General features: G+C 37.5%; 1 protein-coding gene across 2 annotated transcripts in view; it reads left to right on the top strand.

Moving 5' to 3' along the window:
* DPYD (dihydropyrimidine dehydrogenase) overlaps window positions 1-20,301 on the top strand; it is a 720,294-nt gene that overhangs the window by 334,070 nt on the left and 365,923 nt on the right. For both annotated transcript variants that reach the window (XM_074370016.1, XM_074370017.1), the window contains exon 12: window positions 11,049-11,233. In XM_074370016.1, the coding sequence (XP_074226117.1) occupies window positions 11,049-11,233 (185 nt within the window). The remainder of the gene's footprint in view (window positions 1-11,048; window positions 11,234-20,301) is intronic.

Raw genomic sequence — 20,301 nt, 5'->3', positions numbered from 1 at the left:
TATTAGGTGTCCCAGATGTGCTAGCATTGCTGGAGGAGAAAGCCAGCACTAACTTTTAACATAAATTCAGAGGTCCCGCTCAAGCTTTATATGCTATCCAGTGCCAACTTTTTTTTCCATGCTAGCCATTCTTGTAACATTTTATAATTATGAAGCTCCTTAAAATGTTTTCAAAGGACTTTCACTGACATGACCATTTTCCGTACAAATGCATGAAAGAGTGTCAAGCACATTATATTCAGCAAACATCCATTGATTTTCCAAGCCCTCTGAGAAGCATATTGACAATCCACTTGGTTTCATATAGCCCGGTGTTTTCCCCTGTGTGTGCACACTGTTGCCAAAGGAACTGCTACGTCACCATATCACTGCATTACTCTAATACTTTAGAGTCTAAAATTATTCTTCCCTGTTGGTGGGATTGAAACCAAATGCTTCAATTTCATTTTGACACCCTTCTAACCTGCCCTCCTTCATATTTGTGGGACCGTATTTCCCATTCTTTCATTCTATATTTATTAAATATACAAGATTCTGCATTAGGTTCTCCTGGGTACACAAAAATGAATATGTTGTCCCTGTCTACAGGAGCTTGCAGTCTAATAGAGGAAGAAAAATGCACATAAATAAAGGTGCCAGTAGGTAAGAAAGACTCAAGGAGAAATAGATAAACTGCTAACGTAAAACATAGGGTGAAGAGATGGCTTCTAGCTGTGAGAATCAGAGAAGATTTTATGAAGGTAGTGGCATTTTTTAATAGAGCTGAGGACTGGGTAGGAATTAAGAGTAAGAGAGAAGGGAAAGCACTTCCTACTGCAGTGAACAGGCTGGCTACGCACAAGGAGCAGTTCCTTCAGCTGGACCATCAGGCACACGGGGAGAGATTGTAGAAGGCAGAGTAACATAGCATTGCTAATCCACAGATTGTTTAGTGTTGGGCTAAGGTACCTAAATTTTATTCTAAAATTGATGGGTACCTGAAATCTAAAGGGCCATGTCGATTAAATATGTTCCCCTCACACACGGAGGGAACAGATAATTAAATGTGTCTCCTTTTTGGTTGCTGCTCTTCCCCTGCTTCACTGTACACCCTTTATATATTCTAAATGCTGTTGACAGGAAGACTGCAGGGTAGTTTATTCATATTTTAATCCAAAGTACCCAGCATAGTCTCAGAGGTGCCCTGAATGAATGGATAAATGAATGAATGAAGACGGAGAAATGTTGGGATGAGTAGAATGAAATGATTGTTTCATTCTAACTGTCCCTACAGAAAATTCACATGAAGACTAAATTCACATATGAAAGCAGCATTTATGCAATGTATCACATGAAGACCAGCAAGTCCTCCTTCTGTTGAGGGAATGGTCAGATGCTGGACACAATCATTTGCATTGAGAATAGCATCCTCCTCCCTGGTCACCTTGCTTTTTGCTCTTGCTTCGACATAATCCTACCAGAATCAGCTTTACAAACAGAAATTATATCATTTTATCCCCCTGTTCCAAGCCCTCCAGCGGCCCCCCTTCTCCTCTTCAAGGGCGTCAGCTTCAGCTCGTCCTAACTCCTCGGTCACAGCTCCCTCTGCCTGGAGTGACCTGCCTGAGGTCTTCACACACTGGCTCATTCTTATCTTCAATGTTTTAGCTGCTCAGATGTCGTCCCACCACCATGCTCTAAAGCCCCTCTCCCACTTCTCACTCCTCCCACCTTGTGACACTCTCCTCCATATAACTCCCTTCATAGCCATTTTTACTCTCTTATAGTTCACTTACTAATTTGCTTTTTTTTTTTTAATCTTCCGCCAGCTGAAATGTATACCCTGCAAGGCCAGGTCCCCTGTCTGTAGTATACCACCATGCCGACGACTGGATTTAACACACAGTTAGACAGTAAACATTTGCCAAATGAATGAACCAATGTGAGCTAGTGCCTTGTTCTTTTTCCCATGCAATCATTATTCAGCTCCCAATAAGAACACCCTGTATGCGCTTCCTTGCTGTCTTTGCCAGGTCCTTGCTCCTTAACTCCTTTTATTCTGCCTATTGCCTTCATCATTGACCAGCAAGCGGCACCTTTTTACTGCTCGTTGACCTGCAGATCCCCAAACGTAGCTACCTACCCTGCGTTTCTCTTGTATTTGACATTTCTTGAAATGATCACTTCTTGGCTTGTGTGGCTCAGAAATACCTTGATTTTCATGAAACCAATGATTCCTCCTCTGGCTTTAGTTCAGATTGTGATTGCGGCCACTTTAAAAAATAAGTGCTTCCTTCTATTTTTACATGGATTTGTGTTCTTTCTTTAGGAACTGTATCCACCTTTATGACTGTATCTAATCCCCAGGTTCAGGGCCCTCTCCTAAGTTCTGGGTGTTTATCTCCAAGTGCCCCTGCAGGCCGCCGGGCACTCCCAGTTGGTACGGCTGTAGCAGACTGGTAGTTTTGTTCAAATCCTGAGAGTGTGACCTGGGTAGCTCACCTCAGTTTCAGTTTCCTCAACTATAAAATTAAAATAATACCTATTCTATGGGGTTCCAAGAAGACAATATATGCATTGCCTCATTCAGAACCAGCCACATATTCATAAAGGCACCCAATAAATGTTTTTCATTATTCTCATCTTGAGTCCTCTTGCATATAGCCTTTACCAATACCAAAGATGTTTCTTGACTGATAGTAACACAGCCAGTGCTCTCTCTATATAAAGACGCTGTATTTTTGAATCGTGCATTTACTTATGTGCTAAAAAAATTTTTAAAGAAATTCTACTGTGTGTTTTAAGTTTGCATTGAAGTATGCCTGCAGCCGATTGACAAGGAGAAAAAAAAAGTCATAAGATGGATATCAAAAAATAACATTAATGAGCTGCTAAAGCTAAAATTACAGGAACTTATGAAATTGGTTAAACATAAAAACCATTAAACTGTTTACTGAAGCTTCACAGATATACTGCAGTTAATGAGCATTTCTGCTATTTAAATAAGCCCAAATTGAACACACATTACATGGATACATAATTAGTCATGGCAGTCAAACACACATAGGCTTACTTTTAAAGCTCTATTTAGGGACTCTTTTCCATTTGATTTATTTTGTTAATTAAAATATTTTTCAGTATTCACTTATATTTTAATAATATTGTCTTCACAAGTAGTATAATTTACTACTGGCTTTCTGTTTGTTTTTATTTATGCTTTAAATGCAGCAAATGGGGATTTTATATTAAACATTTTTAACCCCTTTCGGTAATTATTTATATCACTTGATGGTATCATTCAGCATTTTAAAAAGTTCTTTCACTGAGAAATATATATATATATATAATATTTCAGTAGCCTCTCCACTTTTTTCACTGTCTCCTAATTATCAAGAGGTATTAAGCACCCAAATGTGCATAGAATTATGATGATTATGGTCCAAATCAGATTAAAGGATGATCTATTTCTTCAAGGAGTTTGTAGTCTTAAGTAGATGGTATCATTGAATATAAATAAGCAAATCAAAGTGCAGCGTTTGGGAATCCAACAGAGAATTTGAAAACAATCCCCACATATTTCCTTCAAGGACACTGACCTCTTTGAGGAGATCTCTTCCAGAGAAAATGAAATCAAATCTTCAAGGAGTTTAGTGTTTTAAATAGATGGAATTATTGCCGAGAAATAAGCAAATCAAGGTGAAGTGCTTAGACAATTTTAATTCTGAATTGATTAGTTGGTCAGTTTAGGAAATGAGACTGAGGCTCCCTGTAGAATACAAGCAAAACAAAAGGAGTTGCTGCAGGCTATTATTGACATCCAGCTTTTGTGTTTAACTTGGGGAGCCTAAGCTTGTCCTGGGCATGGAAGGGAAGAAAATTAAACCTGTGCTTTTACCCTGCCTGGATTCTACAAGCATATCCAAACCGAACATTGTTTAACCATAGCAACGAGGAAGTCAGATAGTTAAATCAAGCAAAAGAAATTAACCAAGTGTCTCTTCCTCTCTAGTCCGTGTGTTTGTCACTGCAGAGACATTTTTGGAAGCTTTTTTTTTTTTTTAAGGAAAATATTTCAGTTTCCTCTCCACAATGCACTGACTCTCTAACTGTGCAAATAGGACCTATGAGAAAAATAGTCAAGACAGGATGAGTCCTAAATAAATAGACTGGATTACCATTACATTTTCAACCAGAAAACCTCCTTCAAGTTCCTCTTGTGTACCAATTATTGTGCCAGATGCTGGGGAAGGAGCTGACTCAGATATGGTCCCTAAACTCAAGGAGTGGTGGAGGGCAAAGCCAGTAACTGAAATAAAGTCACACAGTGACTATTTAACAGAAAGGGGTTGTGATTAATTTAACAAAAAGGAGAAAGAAAAGTTTCCATTGGAAGAGGTGACCTAAAGGTTGAACCTATAAAGCTGATCAAGACTACAATTCTTTACTGTCCCTCCAACCCCCATCTGCTTCATTTTAATTATCCCCATGGTTCCCAGTAGTGAAGCTTTAAGAGACCGTTTCTGGTCCATTTCTGGCTTTCCCTTGACCCCACAGCAAGGGTCAGTGGCAAGGAGGACTCTGGAGTCAGAAATAACTGAACTCATACCCTGGCTTTGCCACTTCTTGGCTGTTTTTAGGATGATAACACCTACCTTAAAGAGTTGTTTTGTGGTCTACATGAGATGACTGTGTGCAAATATCCAGCATTGTGCCTGCCTCACTCAAGGGATCAAAGAATGCTGATCACTTTTCTTAACATTCTTCATGAGGTGAGGATGCTATGAATGAGATGGAAGATGTAATCAGGAGAGAATTTCCTTTGGATAAATTGCTGGAACATGGTAACTGACTGCACGTTGAGATAACTAGAGGGAAAAGATTCAAAGATTACACCAAGATATTTAAGGTCTATTTCTAGGATTTTTGAGAAAGGATAAAAGGAAAAAGCAGCAGTGAAGATTAAAGAGTGATCTTGGAGCCAGGTGGAAAAGCAGAAAACGTGGTGTTATTGAAGCCAAGGGAAGGGGCTTTCGTGAGGAGGAAGTGGTCATCTGTCAAATGCTGCTGAGAAATCAGGGAAGGCAGTGTCATGCTTAGGGTGAGTGTTGCAGCACCCACGTGTGCTTGCACGATCTTGAGCCTAAGGACCTCCCTAAATCTTGTTCTTGGGGTGCCTCACCCCAGGCTGCCCTAGTCCTGGTCCTGAAGTGAGGTGGCCACTGAGAAGAGTCACTGGTGTGGCAAGCTGAATCATCTCCATGGAAAGAGATTCAGTGAAGCCTTGGTCACAGTGAGTAGGAGTCATGAAAAGGCAAGCTTGCTGATGATCAGCTGTGAGATGGGAAAGACCAGAGGAAGCTCCTGAGCTGGGTTTTGGATGTGATGGTTTAGAAGAGACAGTAGAGCATCCACGTTGGAACCTCTAATAGGCAGCTAGAAGTGCCGGAATAAAAGAGTAAGATGATGTTTGAGGTCTTTTCCACAGAGATGAAGCTAAAGGCACAAGAGGACTATAATTTCTGATGCAGAAAAATGTAGTCGACTGAATATTTGAAACCTGGGAAGAGAATAATGATGAAGTAAAGAGGACCCGGATGGAGTCCAAGAAGGACAGTTTAAAAAGAAGGAGAACCCAGATAGAGAAGATTCTGCAGATCAGAGAAGGAGATCAAAACTAATGTGATTCTGCTCTTGGATGCCAAGAAAGACAAAAAGGAGGAGGACTGAGGTCCCAGAATTTGGTGGCCGTAGACAGCATAGTTTCATTAAAAGGGCAGACTGGATGGAGTAACCGGGTGGAGAAAAAGTAGGCAGCCAGTACAAATTTACTGTAAGAAATTAGATAAAGGGCGAGATAAGAATCAGTGAGGAGAGAACCAGGCTAAAAGCCAGTGTTTCAAAATAGGAGAGGAGAGAACATGAGAAAGACAATATTCTAAAAAGGATCACAGGTATTGAGATCCTGGAGGAGTAAGAAGGTATAGAATCAAGGGTAACACTGGAGGGGATTACAGAAAGAAAACACTGGATCTTCGTTGCCGGCTACGTCGTGGTTGCGGATGGACAGCATATTAACTCAGACACCTAGAGGCAGAGGGAGATGTGAAGACAACTCCTGCCAACAAGATGCTCATGCCATCTGGACGGACTTGATACTCTTAGTTGAAGGCATTCTCTGGTTCTGTCCCCTCCTTACCCCAGGTTATTCTGTTGAAGGAGCTCTGATATCCTGGCTCTGTAATTAGAATTTATTTGCTTTTGCTGAGATTTTGCTTTCAGCTCTGAGTTACTAAGATTATTGCCTCAGCTCGCTTTTTTGTTTCATTGTGCTTCGGTCCTATTGACTAATAGGTTATGTAAAACTGAAGAAGGAGCACATCGATGAATTCATCTCTTTTCAAGATATCATTTTATTATAAATGTTGAAAAATTCTTATTCCCCCCACTGTTTTATAGCATGTCCGACTCTCCAGAGAATACTAGTAACTCTTCTTCATTGTGCTTGCTGTTGTATTCTTTTATTGTTTATGGGAAATTAATTTATATTCATGTACTAAAATACAACATTCTTGACATCTTTTTATAAATACTGAGAAATATACTTGTCATATGCTCGTGGGTTTCTCTTCTACATATATGGCAGCACAGCTACATCAGTTTAATTGACCTTGGCAATCTGCATCTGCTGGTGATGTGTCCCTGAGGGACGGCTTCTGCAATTCTAAGCTGTGGCTTATTGAAGAACTTGTGTGTCACAATACAATTAAGTCTATATAAAAAAAATCGTTTCATGCATAACATTAAGTTGACTAAAAGTTCCTATTTCAAAACCATTTCTTCTTTTAAAGCTACCTCAGAGTGTCTTTGTTTTTTAAATAAGCTCATTCGAACATAGTAGTAATTAAAGCAGAAAATTATCATAAATCTTGAATGTTTGGTATGAATTAAGGATGTTTTCATTCCTTTTAAAGACTGCATAAAATTCCAGGCACCATATCATTTAACACATTTCTCTCCCATTTGCAGAACAGCATAGACTGCGGATAAGCATGTTTGGGGGGTTCTTTTTCAAGTTCTTTTTCTGTTCGTCTGTGGAGCTCTGGAACATATGCTGCAGCCTCTATCAAGATGCAGGCTCGTGGAAATCTGTGGGAAAACTGCATGATCATAGCAGAAAGTCCCTCTCCCCTCACCCCCATTATTTTATAAACAAGAAAGAAAGAAACACAATCCTTCTATTAATATTCATTTAACACTTCATAGGAAATGGCAAGCAGTTATTTGGTTTGCAAATGCAAATATACATTTTTCATTCACTTATGCTTTCTCTCCTTCCAAGCTAGATAAAGACAGAACAGAAGATAGGCTTCTGAGATTTATTTTTATTATATTCCAAGTTAAATGTATCAGCCGAGATGGAAGGGAGCTGTGAGGAGCTCACAGAAGGGTCCTTACAATGGTGAGGAGGATGAAAGTCTCCCTCATAAGAAGCAGCTAAATAAATGAACTCCTTTCTGACAAATTATGAATAAAAGCACATGGGTCTTTTTTCACTGAATCCTTGATTTATTTGAGTTCTAAGTTAAATACTTTGGGGCTTTAAAAATATGGTTTAATAATAGAAATAACTACTGTATTTCAAAAGAATCATGGAAATCATGAAAGGTATTATTTGGATCCATAATCAGAATAAAAAAAGTTTCAATAAATTAATCCTCTATCTCTCAGTCTCTCCCAGTCTCTCCTTCTCTCATGCTTAAATATTGAGTCCACTGTGCCTACAGGGAAATGATCCGAGTCATCTGATGTTCAAAGTGTGATGATCGGACATTCTTGTGTTAGCTGCTTCGTGTCACTGATTGAAACCGTTTCTGACCCACTGCAGCATTGCTTATATTCTTATAAGTTATCATGTTCTATTTTTGCAATGATCCTTTGTCATTTGGACAGAGGACAAGTCAAAATATTAGATATTAAAATGCAAACAAATTATTTTGATTAATGTAAGCTTTGCTGTACTGTTTAACAACATCATAACCAATTGCCTGACCTCTCATTTTTTCCCAATTTATTTCTTAAATGAAACTATGAACGTATTAAACTTGAAGGCCTCTAAAAAGAGTAGGGGAACAGACACAAGTTACTATACATATAATAGATAAACAATAAGGGCCTACTGTAGAGCACAGGGAACCATATTCAGTTTCTTACACTAACGTGGAGTGGAAAGAATCTGAAAGGAAAATATGTATGTATAGGGATAACTGAATCACTTTTATGTACCCCTGAAAATAACGTTGTAAATCTATTACACTTCAACAAAAAAATTAAAAAAAAAAGTAGGGGAAAAGTTCCGTAGATAATTTTCCAAAGGGGGCTGAGATAATTTTTAATTAGGGAGAAAATTTGTTTTCTGTTTCAGAATACAGTGTCAGAGCGTTGTTTGATTTTTAGTGAGGTTAGTTGCATGTTACAAATGACAGAATAATTAAAACAGTTGATATTCAGGTCCAAGACTTCAAGTTATAACTGAATCAAATATTGAGGAAAGACAGCGTATTTGTAAAAGTAAACATGAGTGTGTATGAATGTTTAGAAATATAAAATAACACAATGTGTATCCAGTGGAGAGACCTGTGAATAGAATGGTGCTTTTGAATTCACAAATGAATATTCTTAGCTTGGCTTATGGTGTTGGTACTAAATATTTTAAGAAACGTAAGAATTCCTTATTAAACACCTAGTAACATCCCTGCCTATTTATTAACTGAGTTAGTGATGGGCTTTAATATTAGAGGGAAATTTGCTACATGCATTTTTAAATCATAAAAAATTATAAAGCATATTACTCAAGAACTTCAGTTTAATTCAACAAGCATTTATCCAGCACCTGCTGTTTATGGTGCATTGTACTCAAGAGTAGATTTGATTCAAGTTTGTGAGATCTGGGGCTTGTATAATATTTAAGGACTTCTCTATTAAAAAAATTACAAATTCAAATTTAGGGACAAGGCCTTGAAGGAGGCCCATGCAAGTAAGAGACCCTGAAGCTTAAGCTTCGATAACTTCACAGTATGTGTGTCTTTGACTCTCATAGCTGCTTTGGGAAATCAAAGATAACCAAGGTATAATCCCTGCCTTGCTTAAGCTTAGAGTGAGTATGTGCTAACCTTTAAGGGTGTTCCTGTAGAAAGTGAGAAAAATGTATGAAAGGGCTTTGATCTCCCAGTGAAATGATTATGAATTCCTTCTCGTTTAAAAATCATCTTTATTTCAGATCTCTATAGAGCCCAAGTCTTGGACAAATAAGGTCATTGCTTATACAGGAGAATTATTTTTTACCCCGTGTGTGTGTGTGTGTGTGTGTGTGCACGCGCGCATACCATTCAGTGATGGTGTGTTACAGGTACCATTATTATAATAGGTTGAACTGATGAGCCTTGCTCACCATTGATGCTTTTGCAACTCAAATAACTGTCAACAGATGGTGATGATGATCTGTTATGCAACGGGGAACAAATGATAAAGGTCTCTTTTCTATGTGACCTTTAAAGACATTAGAAAAATCTCAAAATGCCATTCTGCATTGAAAATAATTACATGAATATTTAATTTTACTCTCAATGAAAGGTGAAATTCCATCAGAGATACAAACAATAGAAGATTTTTAAATAAAAACCTGAGCACGATAGCAATGATACATCAACTCATCCATCCATCCATCCATCCATCCATCGAATTGAATGTCTCCTATGCTCCAAATACTGCACTAGGCTAGGGGGCACAGTGTAGGCAGCATGGACAAATTCTTTTTCTCATGGAACCTGCAGTCTTGTGGGGAAAACAATCAACAGTAGTTCCTTATAATAGTTTTCTAAAATTCCAATATTCTTCATGTAAAAGCTATTAATATGTACCAAGGTTGACTTTTTTTTTCGTATTGTTGCTCATAAGAGATTGGTTTGAAGTGTCAGAATAACATTTTTCACGTTTGGCTGTTTTATTTTCAACTTGAATTTTTAATCTATTCAACAGCAAACTTTTGTGTTCCAAGATCTTCTAGTGTCTTCTCCTTGAGTTGATGTTGTGATAGTCTCTTTTTAATTGGAGTGAAGGATAACTCCCTTAAGTCTATCCTGAGATGCTGTGCTTAAAATTCATGACATGAATACCTAGAAAGAACATGTCATCTTAAATACTGGCACAGTTAGCTCCATCATATATGGTACCCATCTAACTTCCTTCTCTTCTTCCCTAGATAAACCTCTTCTCTCACTTGCTTTCTTTTACCTCTTCTAAACACCAGGATCATGTGTCTAATCAGTTTCCTTTAGATATGTTTCTTAAAGGAACTCATTCTCTTCCTTTTCCATGACATGTTTAGATTCATTGGAACACAGAATATTTAGCAAATAATTTAAACCTTGTTTACAGAGCCATTTCCACAAGGAACTAATGTTAATGTTTGCATTTCTTGACTTTTACAAAGTAAATGAAACAGAAATTGCTGACTAAATGTAACTATATTCTGGGTCCATTAAATCACTGAACATTATGTGTAAATAATTTGGTGAAAATATAGAAGATTTCATCTCGTTTTGTTTATAAAATGTGCTGTGAAAGGAAGAGATTGGCTGTTGGCTCAAATCCACAATGTAATTTACACCTATGACACACAGGAATAAGTTTAGGATTATATGACTAATAACAAATTTATGAAAATAATTGTTATGGACAAAGTTTTAGAAAATACATTTTATAACCATTAAAATATTTGAAGGGGGACTGTATTTTCCCTCGTCATGGATACCTCAGACCTGAAACATGGCCCGAATCTGTGGTCTTTATGACCTATATGTGAGATGTATTTTGAGTTGGTGAAGCCAGTGCACTTCAAAAGCATTGTTCACCCAGATATTTCATCAACTTTCCATTTTTATGGTTCATTAAAAACAGTTGTGTGAATCCCAAGAATAATAATTAAATCATAATTTTTCTTAATTTTCAAATTATTGTTATGTGATGCACAGATTAGTCATTGCCTGTTGTCTTTTGCTTTTTTTTCCCAGTAAAAGAAGCCTTGAGCCCTATAAAATTTAACAGATGGGGTCTCCCAGAAGTAGATCCAGAAACTATGCAAACCAGTGAACCATGGGTGTTTGCAGGTGGTGATGTTGTTGGTATGGCTAACACTACAGTGGAATCCGTGAATGATGGAAAACAAGCCTCCTGGTACATTCACAGATACATACAGGTAGGCATTTACCATCAATTTCAGTTAATTTTTTATAATGGATAAGTACTCCTTCATTTCTTTTTGCTACTCACTTATGTGTGCATTTCTAGAAGGCATATAATAATTATATATGAATTATGTCATGTATGTATGTACTTGGATAGAATTTTTAAAATGTGGACTCGATAGCAGAACTGTTTAGTTGATTGAAAATTCATTGTCCATTTCTACCAGTGTAATGCCATGAAGTTCTTCATCCTCTGTGTGCAAAATAATTATCAGTGTTCAAAGACACAGATAATACATTTATCAAATCTAGACGGTACACAGGGTGGTAGGGGATCCGTGTTCCTAATGATCTTACACCATCCAGAAAACTGCGTTGTCTGTCCACTTGGATCAAGTGAGTTCCCATTTACTTCCTAAATTGTATTCACCTAATTGAAAAGAAAACACATATTTTATAAATTTCATTTGTAATTTTTTTCTTACTATTTAGTTTTATGATACAAATGTAGAATGTAAAAATGATAAAATATGAAGTTAAACATACTGTGGACAGTAACTCTGTGGTCTTGTGGAAAAAGCCATAACTACTAGATTTCAGTTTTCTGTCATTTTGACAAAATGCTTTTTCCTTCTTGCTCTATAATTTCAATGTAGACACAGTGACCTCATTTACATAAAATGTTTCTGGCAAAGTTTGCTCTTGTAAATAAAATCCTTATTCTTTCTTTCCTATTCAGGAGACTCTAAATTCAGTAATATACTTACTGTCTCCCTTTTTTTGGTTTCTCACCTGCTAATGAAATTCGCTTTGTCTTTAGTATTTCCTTGAATATTTTTCTTCCTCTTTGCCATGACCATTTAGTCTCTCCTGGCTGGTCTCCTACCATGTCTGTAATTCATCCATGACTACTTATCTACTAGGTAGGGCCTGGACTTAGTCATGATTACATCGCATTTGTTATGTTCAATTCACCCAACGACTCCCATCCCACCTCCGCATCTCCAAGTAGAAGAGATTGAGATGTTGGGATCTGAGCCAGAATGTGGTGTCCCAGAAATGTGACGCTCTGAGAATGGGTGTAGTCAGCCTACCGGTTTTGTATAGAGTCCAAGGTGTGATTTAGGAAGCAGTGTTTTGGAGAGATGACAAATCTAAAATTAAGAATGCTGTCCAAATCAGTCGTAAATCAAAAGGGACTAGGCTAGGAAGAAAAGGGGGAAAGGAATGTGATTTTAACAGACAGGAACCTGAGAACACAAAGGAGACATGTCAGCTGTGGTGCCGGCTCTAGTCCCTGCATCTTTGGAGAGTCGCCAGGGCTCATACACGGTGGGAGCAGTTCAGGACAACCGCCCAGCGTGGGCTTCTGCTTTGGCTCTTTTTGCTTCTTTCTGTCCCAAGACTTATCACTCTGTACTTTCATTTTCTCCTTCTACCCTTATTTTTTATTTTTGTAGTGTTCTCAAGGCTCCCTGGCACTTCCTCCTGCGTGACTCCCTCATCTGTGTCTCCAGCAGGGCATTCTCTTCCACGATCCAGCACGTGCTGAATGTCTTCACTTACCTAACCTGTGTTTAAAATGCACTGCTCTGCTTGGGTGTGTGTCTTGCCTACGTGTCAGGCTCACTGCTTTTAACCAAACCACCATCTCCTAAAGCTGTTCCACCTCCAGGATTTGACGTTTCTTATTCCCAGAGTCAAATCCCCTAAATCAGTGGTGCTCAGACTCTGGGTTACTCACACTAATAAAACTTTCAAAATCAATTTGGGAACTAATGCAGGTCTGACAGCCTCTTATTTTTCTGAGTCACAGCATTAAAACAAACACTCAAATACATGACATTATAACATTTACTCGCATATATTAACAGGAGAGTTTGTGAGAAAAGTGGGAAACAGCGCAGTCTCAGGATAGAGGTGGTTCCTAAGAAATCAGAATCGGAAGATTGACACTAGCATGTTCACACACACAAGGATGCTTCTCTCATAAAACAGCACCGCTGTACACACCCATACTTACGAGCTATTTAGCTAAATTTTCTTTTCTTCTTCTCTCTCTCATATATGTCTGGTCAATTCTATCCCTGTAAAAAAAAACTTTCATACACTTACTTTTATTTACTTATTTTTTTGTGTGGAATACAACTTTTGGTTGCCGACATCTCACTGACCAGTCTGTTAACTCCTTCAAGAAATGAAAGTTTAATCAGGAAAAGAGAAAAGACTTTTGTGTTAGGCCGGATGAAACCTAGTGAAAATGTGAGTTCACTTTGCAGGAGTGAAACCTGTGGGATTGAAAAACTAAAATCGAGCATAGGCCAATGGAGAATGGCATGTGTTTTTTTTTTTTTCTAAATATTAAATACATGTATAGCTTTTACATCAAAAGACATAGAGAAGGTTTACTATAGTTTATGGTTGTGGTTTCATAGTGCTTCACAATTATTGTTTACAAAGATTCTTTTTTTCTTTTTACTTCCCTGAATCTGATAAGTGTGTAGAAAAAAAATTACAATCATTTTACATAGCTTCCGCTTACTTATGAAAGGAAAGACACAAACCTTTAGGTATGATGAACAGAAAAGTGCATGTGCTTTAAAAATATATACTGTTAGGAAAGATAGCGTTTGAAATATAAAATTTTAAATCTGTGACCAGTACGAATTTTGGATTTGGCTGAAGGATTCAGACTTGTCAAACAAAGTATTAAATTACATTTTAAAAATAGAGTAGAAATGGCAGGTAGGTAAAAATCTCTGCCAGGTAACATCAGCCCTTCTACCTTTCTGTGGGGCTGTTGGACGTGACGTGCTGAGCAGCAGTGAGACCGAAACGGAACCTGCACCCAGAGTGGATTTTTCTCTCTCTACACTGTCGTTAACTTAGTTCTGGCCTCTGTCACCTCTTGAAATCGCCTCCAATTGCTCCTGTCACATCCAGTGCCCTCATACTGCAGCCAGGGTCATCTTTCTAGAATACAAGTTTGATCATTTCCTCATTTAAAACCCTTCAGAGGATTCGCTTTCCGCTCAAGGCAAAGCTCGAATTCCTGTGTCAGTCTGCCTTCCCCCGGCACACCAAGATTTCCCCTCCATCCGCCCCTTTCCCAACTCTGCCCATTTCATTCAGCTGTGTCCCTCTTGTGCTTCAGATTTTACTTCCTCCTGTGCTTCGGGAACGTGTTCCTCCTTCTGAGCTCTTTAGCGCCTACACTTCCCTGATGGAAGCCTTCCTACTGGTCTCTCCCTACACAAGCCAGTGACAGACTGTTTATTATTATACTCTCAAAATAAAGAGTGCATTCATCTATTAGGTAGGGAAAAGATGTAGAGATAATTGATTTTAAAGGAATTTAAAGAGAAGCTAAGAAAACATGGATTTGTTATGTAAGTTCATTAGCACTGTAAATAAATAGTATTTTCTTACTAATGTAGCATTTGTTTAGAAAACTTTCTATGAGGCCTGAAGAGTATTCATGAATGAAAGTTTCTAACACCTTGTCTTATACATTTGTTTGGGAGAAAATGAACACTAGACAGTGGACTTTAAAAAATGATTTTATACATATTTATAGTATGTATTCATGCATGCAATCATTGCAATTAGATATTTAGAATTTTTTTTGTAATACTTTTTTTCAGATAAATGTCATTATTTAAAGACACTCATATTGGGATTTCAGTTATATCCATAGTTGTCTGAAGAGAGCCTCACTAAATTTTATCAGTTGATTTAATCAATTACCTCGCATTGAGTACCAGCTGTTGGGCTTAACACGACTTTGGGACGGTACCAAAGTGAATAAATGAGGAGAGGCATAACATAATAGTTAGAAATTTGGGCTCTGAATTAAACAGACCTGATTTCAAACCCAGTTTCAATACTTTCGAACTGTATGACCTCCGGAAAGTCACTTCATTCCTCCAGGACATGGTCTTCTTAGGAGTAAATAAATTATTTATTAATAAAAAAGCAGTAACAGAGTTGCTACCCTACTGGGTTTCAGGGAAGAATATGTGAGAGAACTTATGTTAAGGTCTTAGAAAGAATCTGAGCTATAAATATTTGTTGTTTGTGGATTACTGGAGATTATTCCCTTTGGACTTTTAAAATGGTATAAGAAACAAAGTACAAAGCAGGAGACTTGGGACAGAAAGCCAGAGTGTATTGTTTGATGGAGAAGGACTGAAAGAGGCTATTGCAGGTAATTACAAGGGCATTTTATTTAGCCGTTCATTTATTCATCCATATGCCATACACATCCATGTATCCATGTAGTCATTCACATGTGGGTTCATTCAATCATTCAATAAACAGTAACTTTTTAAAAAATAGTGCTTTGAAAATAGTTACGTAAACATACATCTAATACAAAATAATGAATGCAACAATAAAAATGTGAAGGCACAATGTAGTAGGGAAGAGATAATGATTGATTCTGTCTGGATGTGGGTATCAGGATGTGGAGTCGGCAAAGACTTCATAAAAATCAAGATACAGGTAAAGAGGGAAGATTAAAAAAAAAAAAACTGGAAGAATGCTGAGTGATTTGAATTGCTGGAACCTAAAGAACGCTGCTGGTAAGATTGTGTATCTTGCCCACTGCACAAGGGGTGCCCAGACAAGGGTGCCAGCGGGCTGAAATTCAGAGCAAGCCCCACTCACCAAACAAATGGTACCTTTGGTTGTGCTGTGTCTAGTCAGAGGCAGGAGTGCCTTCCTTGAACTTTCTCAAAAATGCTTTCTGCTTCCTCCGTAAACCTTGCACCTGTCCAAAACGTCTTTTTATTTCACCAAAAGGCAGTCTGGGCTAGTGGAGGCCCTGAACATAGGAAAAATGGGAGAAGGGATCCGTTATTATATTGGGTCAGAACACGATGAGGTTACCCAGTTTTGGAATTTAATGTGGGGTATGTAAGGAGGTAGGAATATGGTAGGAATTGTTTGAATAAAGAAGTGATAGTGTCAGGTCTGGAATTAATACAGAGAGGAACGTTTTCTGAGTTGTCAACATTTCCTTCCTTGTAAGCCATTATTTTATAATATTAAACTTACTCTTCTTTCATTAGTTCTACTGATAAGTGATGCAATATGCCTTCACCTTAACTTGTTTATACTGTTATGATGGTAATGGAGTCCAGGCATAGTTGAGTTTTCTCCTTCCACTAAATGAGAACACTGAATATCAAGGATCGTTTTGCCAGTGTACCCAGAGAAAGAGAATGTGACTGGAAGAATGACTTCAGGTAAACAGCAACAACAAATTCTATAAATTTTAAAATTTACTTATATCTTCCTAATGGATTTATGTACTTAAGGACTGTGTGTATGTGGCTGTGTGTGTGTGGATGTGTGAGGACTGATGGACAGATAAAAAGTTCTGTATTAGGAAAAAAGAGACATTAACCACATTAACCCATCAACCTTTCTTCTCTAAAGGAGCTTATAATGATGTTTGAATTCAGTTATTTCACCCATGTGAAACAGTTAGAGAAAAATATATGATACGACATAAAGGAAAGTTAAATTTACTGCAACCAGTAAATGCTGAAGTAGTCAAGGAGCAGAAGTCACTGGTGATGGGAATTGTTAGCAAAGACTCACAAAAGAAGTGGTCCTGGGTTTGTATCCTCCCAGAACACGCCTTTTCTCTTTACTTGTCAAAGGCTGAAATAATGGTACTAACTGTTTAGCATGTATCCTGTATTGAGCTTTTTTTTTTGGTTAAAACGACCGTGCTAAATGGGCATCATTATCTTCACTTCACAGCTTGTAAAAATAAAGGCTCAAATGGGAAGCCTACTCGAGGTCAGTATCTTGTTAGTAAGGAAGCCAGGATTAGAACACTCAAACGTCCATCTACTGTGTTCCCCTGTACCGAGCTACTTCCCTAGTCCTTTTCAACTCTGGATCCTTATCCTTCTTGCCAGCTAGCAGAAGTCCTCGGTATCTTCTCCTACAGTATGTGTTAAAATGTAAAAGTATAATAATGCAATAGAACTTCTCCTGAGAGTTCCTCTGTAGTTTGAAACTGAAATTGGAAGATTGTGCTGTAGTCTGTGTATAACTTAGTTCTGGTTAAAAATAGGCCTTAACCTGAACGATTAAGTGGATAAAAAAGTTCTAGGAATATGAACATTCCGGAGAAAGAAAACAGAGGGGCAGTTAGCTCAGTCAGTATGCTGAAAGACCTAAATCTAATCGTTAGATGGGGAAAAAATGAGGCATGTCATTACATAGGTAAATCCAGAACACCTGTTAACAATAAATTGGTTAAATCCAGAACATTTATTTAAGAACACGAGAGTACAAAAATGTTATCCTATGAACAATAATCAATAATTAGTCAGTTAATCCAAAAAAGTTAAAGTGGGAAAGTATAAAAAGGATCCACACGTACGTTAAGTGTATCATTTTATTTTACAGCATTTAGATACTTTCTCATTTTTATTCCTCTTACCAAAAAAAGCAGGGCCAAAAACTTTTGTATCCAGCCATTGGCATTTGATCATGTTTCTTGTCTAAACTTACCTATAATGTATTTTCTACAACTTCTCGTTTTCTTTTTTTACAGTGGAGCAACATTTTCAAGGAACATGCTAAGCAATTTTCTGGATTTTTAAATGGTTGCCCTGAAGTCATTTCAATTGTTTAACCCACACCTAATTTGACAGTATTTTTTTTTAATAACTCACCTTTATATTATATTTTGAAAACATTTAACTTAGTTTTCACAGACTCAAACCTTTCTTTTCACATTTGCATAGCTCATCGATTTATATAACTTTTATTTACACTTAGAGCCAAAGGAAATGGGGTAAGGAGCATACAACTGATGCTTAATAAGCACACAACTCAACGGGTGGAGTAGAAAGTTCAGGGGAACACAGAGGTACCCCATCCATTTCAAACATTCAGTGCTCCTTGGCCTTCCTTTGAGTGTTCCTCAGAGGAAAAGGAGAGGAGACGCTAGTCCAGTGAGTCTGTTTAGTGCAGCTAACGTGGTTAGGAGAGCCTGTCCGGTGCCTAAGGTCCTACTTTACCAAGAAGAGGACTTAATCCCAAATGTTATTAATTTACAAAAATACAACCATTCAAAAGATTCAGCACTGACTTTGTTCTAGTATTAACGTATAAACAAAAATTTAGTCACAAAATGTAGAGGGAAACAAGACTGCATGGTATCTCACCATGCTGTGACCTCCTCTGAGAAGTTGGAGACAGAACACAAGCTTGATTCTTTTAAGTCTAATCCAAAATCAGAGGCTCGTTTTCCCTAAAGCAGTCATAGTGATTCTCAGAAAATGATCTTATAAACATGAGACATTTTGTCAGATAAAGCAATCTAAATATAAGGAAATTATCATCTTAAAGCCCACTGGTTTGATTATATCTTTAAAGTGATCCTTTAGTCACTTTACTATTCGGTGACTCAGAATTCTATTTTAATTTCACTATTTCTTAGATGAAACATTAAAAAAAACACAATGTTTATTACTAGTATTGGAAGGGTTTAACTAAATTTACATATTGCTGCTATGAAAGCAGTTGTAGTGATATAAAGATGAATATTGAAAGACCAAAGACAAGAGTTATTAGTGGAGAAATAAATATAGAATGAACAGGTAGGAATAGAAATTCAAATAAAGGGAAGAATTTATATAGAACTTCTTTAACAATAGTCAAGAAATGAAGAGGATAACACCTAAAATTCATTAGAAACTGCAAAGGATAAGGGAGACATTGGGTCATTAAACATTAAAAAAAAAAAAGTTTTGGTTACTGTGTTTACAAGTGACTTTAGAAGTGTCTGAACTTAGTTACAAAATAGTTGAAGTTCAACAGTTACAGATACTGTTTATTGGCAGTCAGCATTTGAGGTCAACTTTCAAAAGTAACAGGAAGCTCATGTTATTATTGGTTTAGTTTCAGCATTCCTTCAGTATCCATGAGTTTGTCCGCATGCATGTTCTCCAATGACACTTTTTCCTCAAATCTTTACCCTTGAATGAATATGCTATATTCCTATCATAAGGATCCATGTTTAAGTGTCTGATACTGTTATGATTATTTCATTTATGATTATTTCTTTATGTTCTTCTTCCCAGTTTGTCAGTCCCCCCTGAAACTAATTCTTGGGGCAGAATTATCTTAAAACATATATACAAGATACACACATAAATATTCTGGTGTCATACTGGATCTAAAATGTCTTTCCTAACCCTGTAGGATCACAGAACACAGGTATCTTTTAAGGTTTAGCTTTCTACAGTGTTACGTACCTCCAGTGAAGTCTGTGTGATAGTCTAGTGAAGGTTACAATGAAGCTCTCTCATAGCTGATGTGTTTCTACTCAATTGTATACAGTGTGCAGGTGTATTTTGAAATAGATGTTTGTAAAGTTCTTCAAAACTATCATAAATTCCTTGCGTTCATGACCTGCTTTTCTACTGCTTGAAGTTTTTTGTGTATCTTCTTTTGGTTTGATTGAGGCACAAAAGAATCCCTGGTTACTGAGGGAACTAGGTATCTCAAGGGGTTGGTAATGAGACACAGAGCCTTTAACCTCTGGGTCACTAGTTCCGATCTGCCCCAGGTCAGGAGTGACAGAAAGTCATTACCATCTGATAGTAGTTCAATAGGCTGGGTGAAACGGATTTGGGATTTCAGGGCTTGGTGGAGAGAGATTCGTGGCGTATTCTCACCGTAGAGTGAGCAGCTACAAAAATGGTGGTTGTGATTTTAGTTTGAAGAGAAAGGAGTCGTCTAGTCTTTGCTAAGTCTTTCATCTTCTCTCTGTGAGCTGGGACTCCTACTGGCGGATTTGTTGATGGAATGTTGTGAGAAAGCTGGACTTGTGTCTGTGTGAATTTGTGATTTGGGGCCATGAGACGAACATCCGTAAGGAATGCCTGTCTGTCACTGTTACTAATGAAGTCCAGTTCATCATCACTAAGTTCACTCGTAACAAGTGATTTCAGTCTCAGATGGTGATTAGTCCCAGATTGAAAGTTACGTCATTCATGTCTCCTGTTTCTTCAGTGCCTTTCTGCATATCTTTTTTAAATGTTTCATT

The sequence above is a fragment of the Camelus bactrianus genome, chromosome 9 (genome assembly GCF_048773025.1).
Source record: "Camelus bactrianus isolate YW-2024 breed Bactrian camel chromosome 9, ASM4877302v1, whole genome shotgun sequence".
Classification (NCBI taxonomy): domain Eukaryota; kingdom Metazoa; phylum Chordata; class Mammalia; order Artiodactyla; family Camelidae; genus Camelus; species Camelus bactrianus.
The sequence above is the reverse complement of the archived record's forward strand: the minus strand, read 5'-3'. Positions and strand labels throughout refer to the sequence as shown.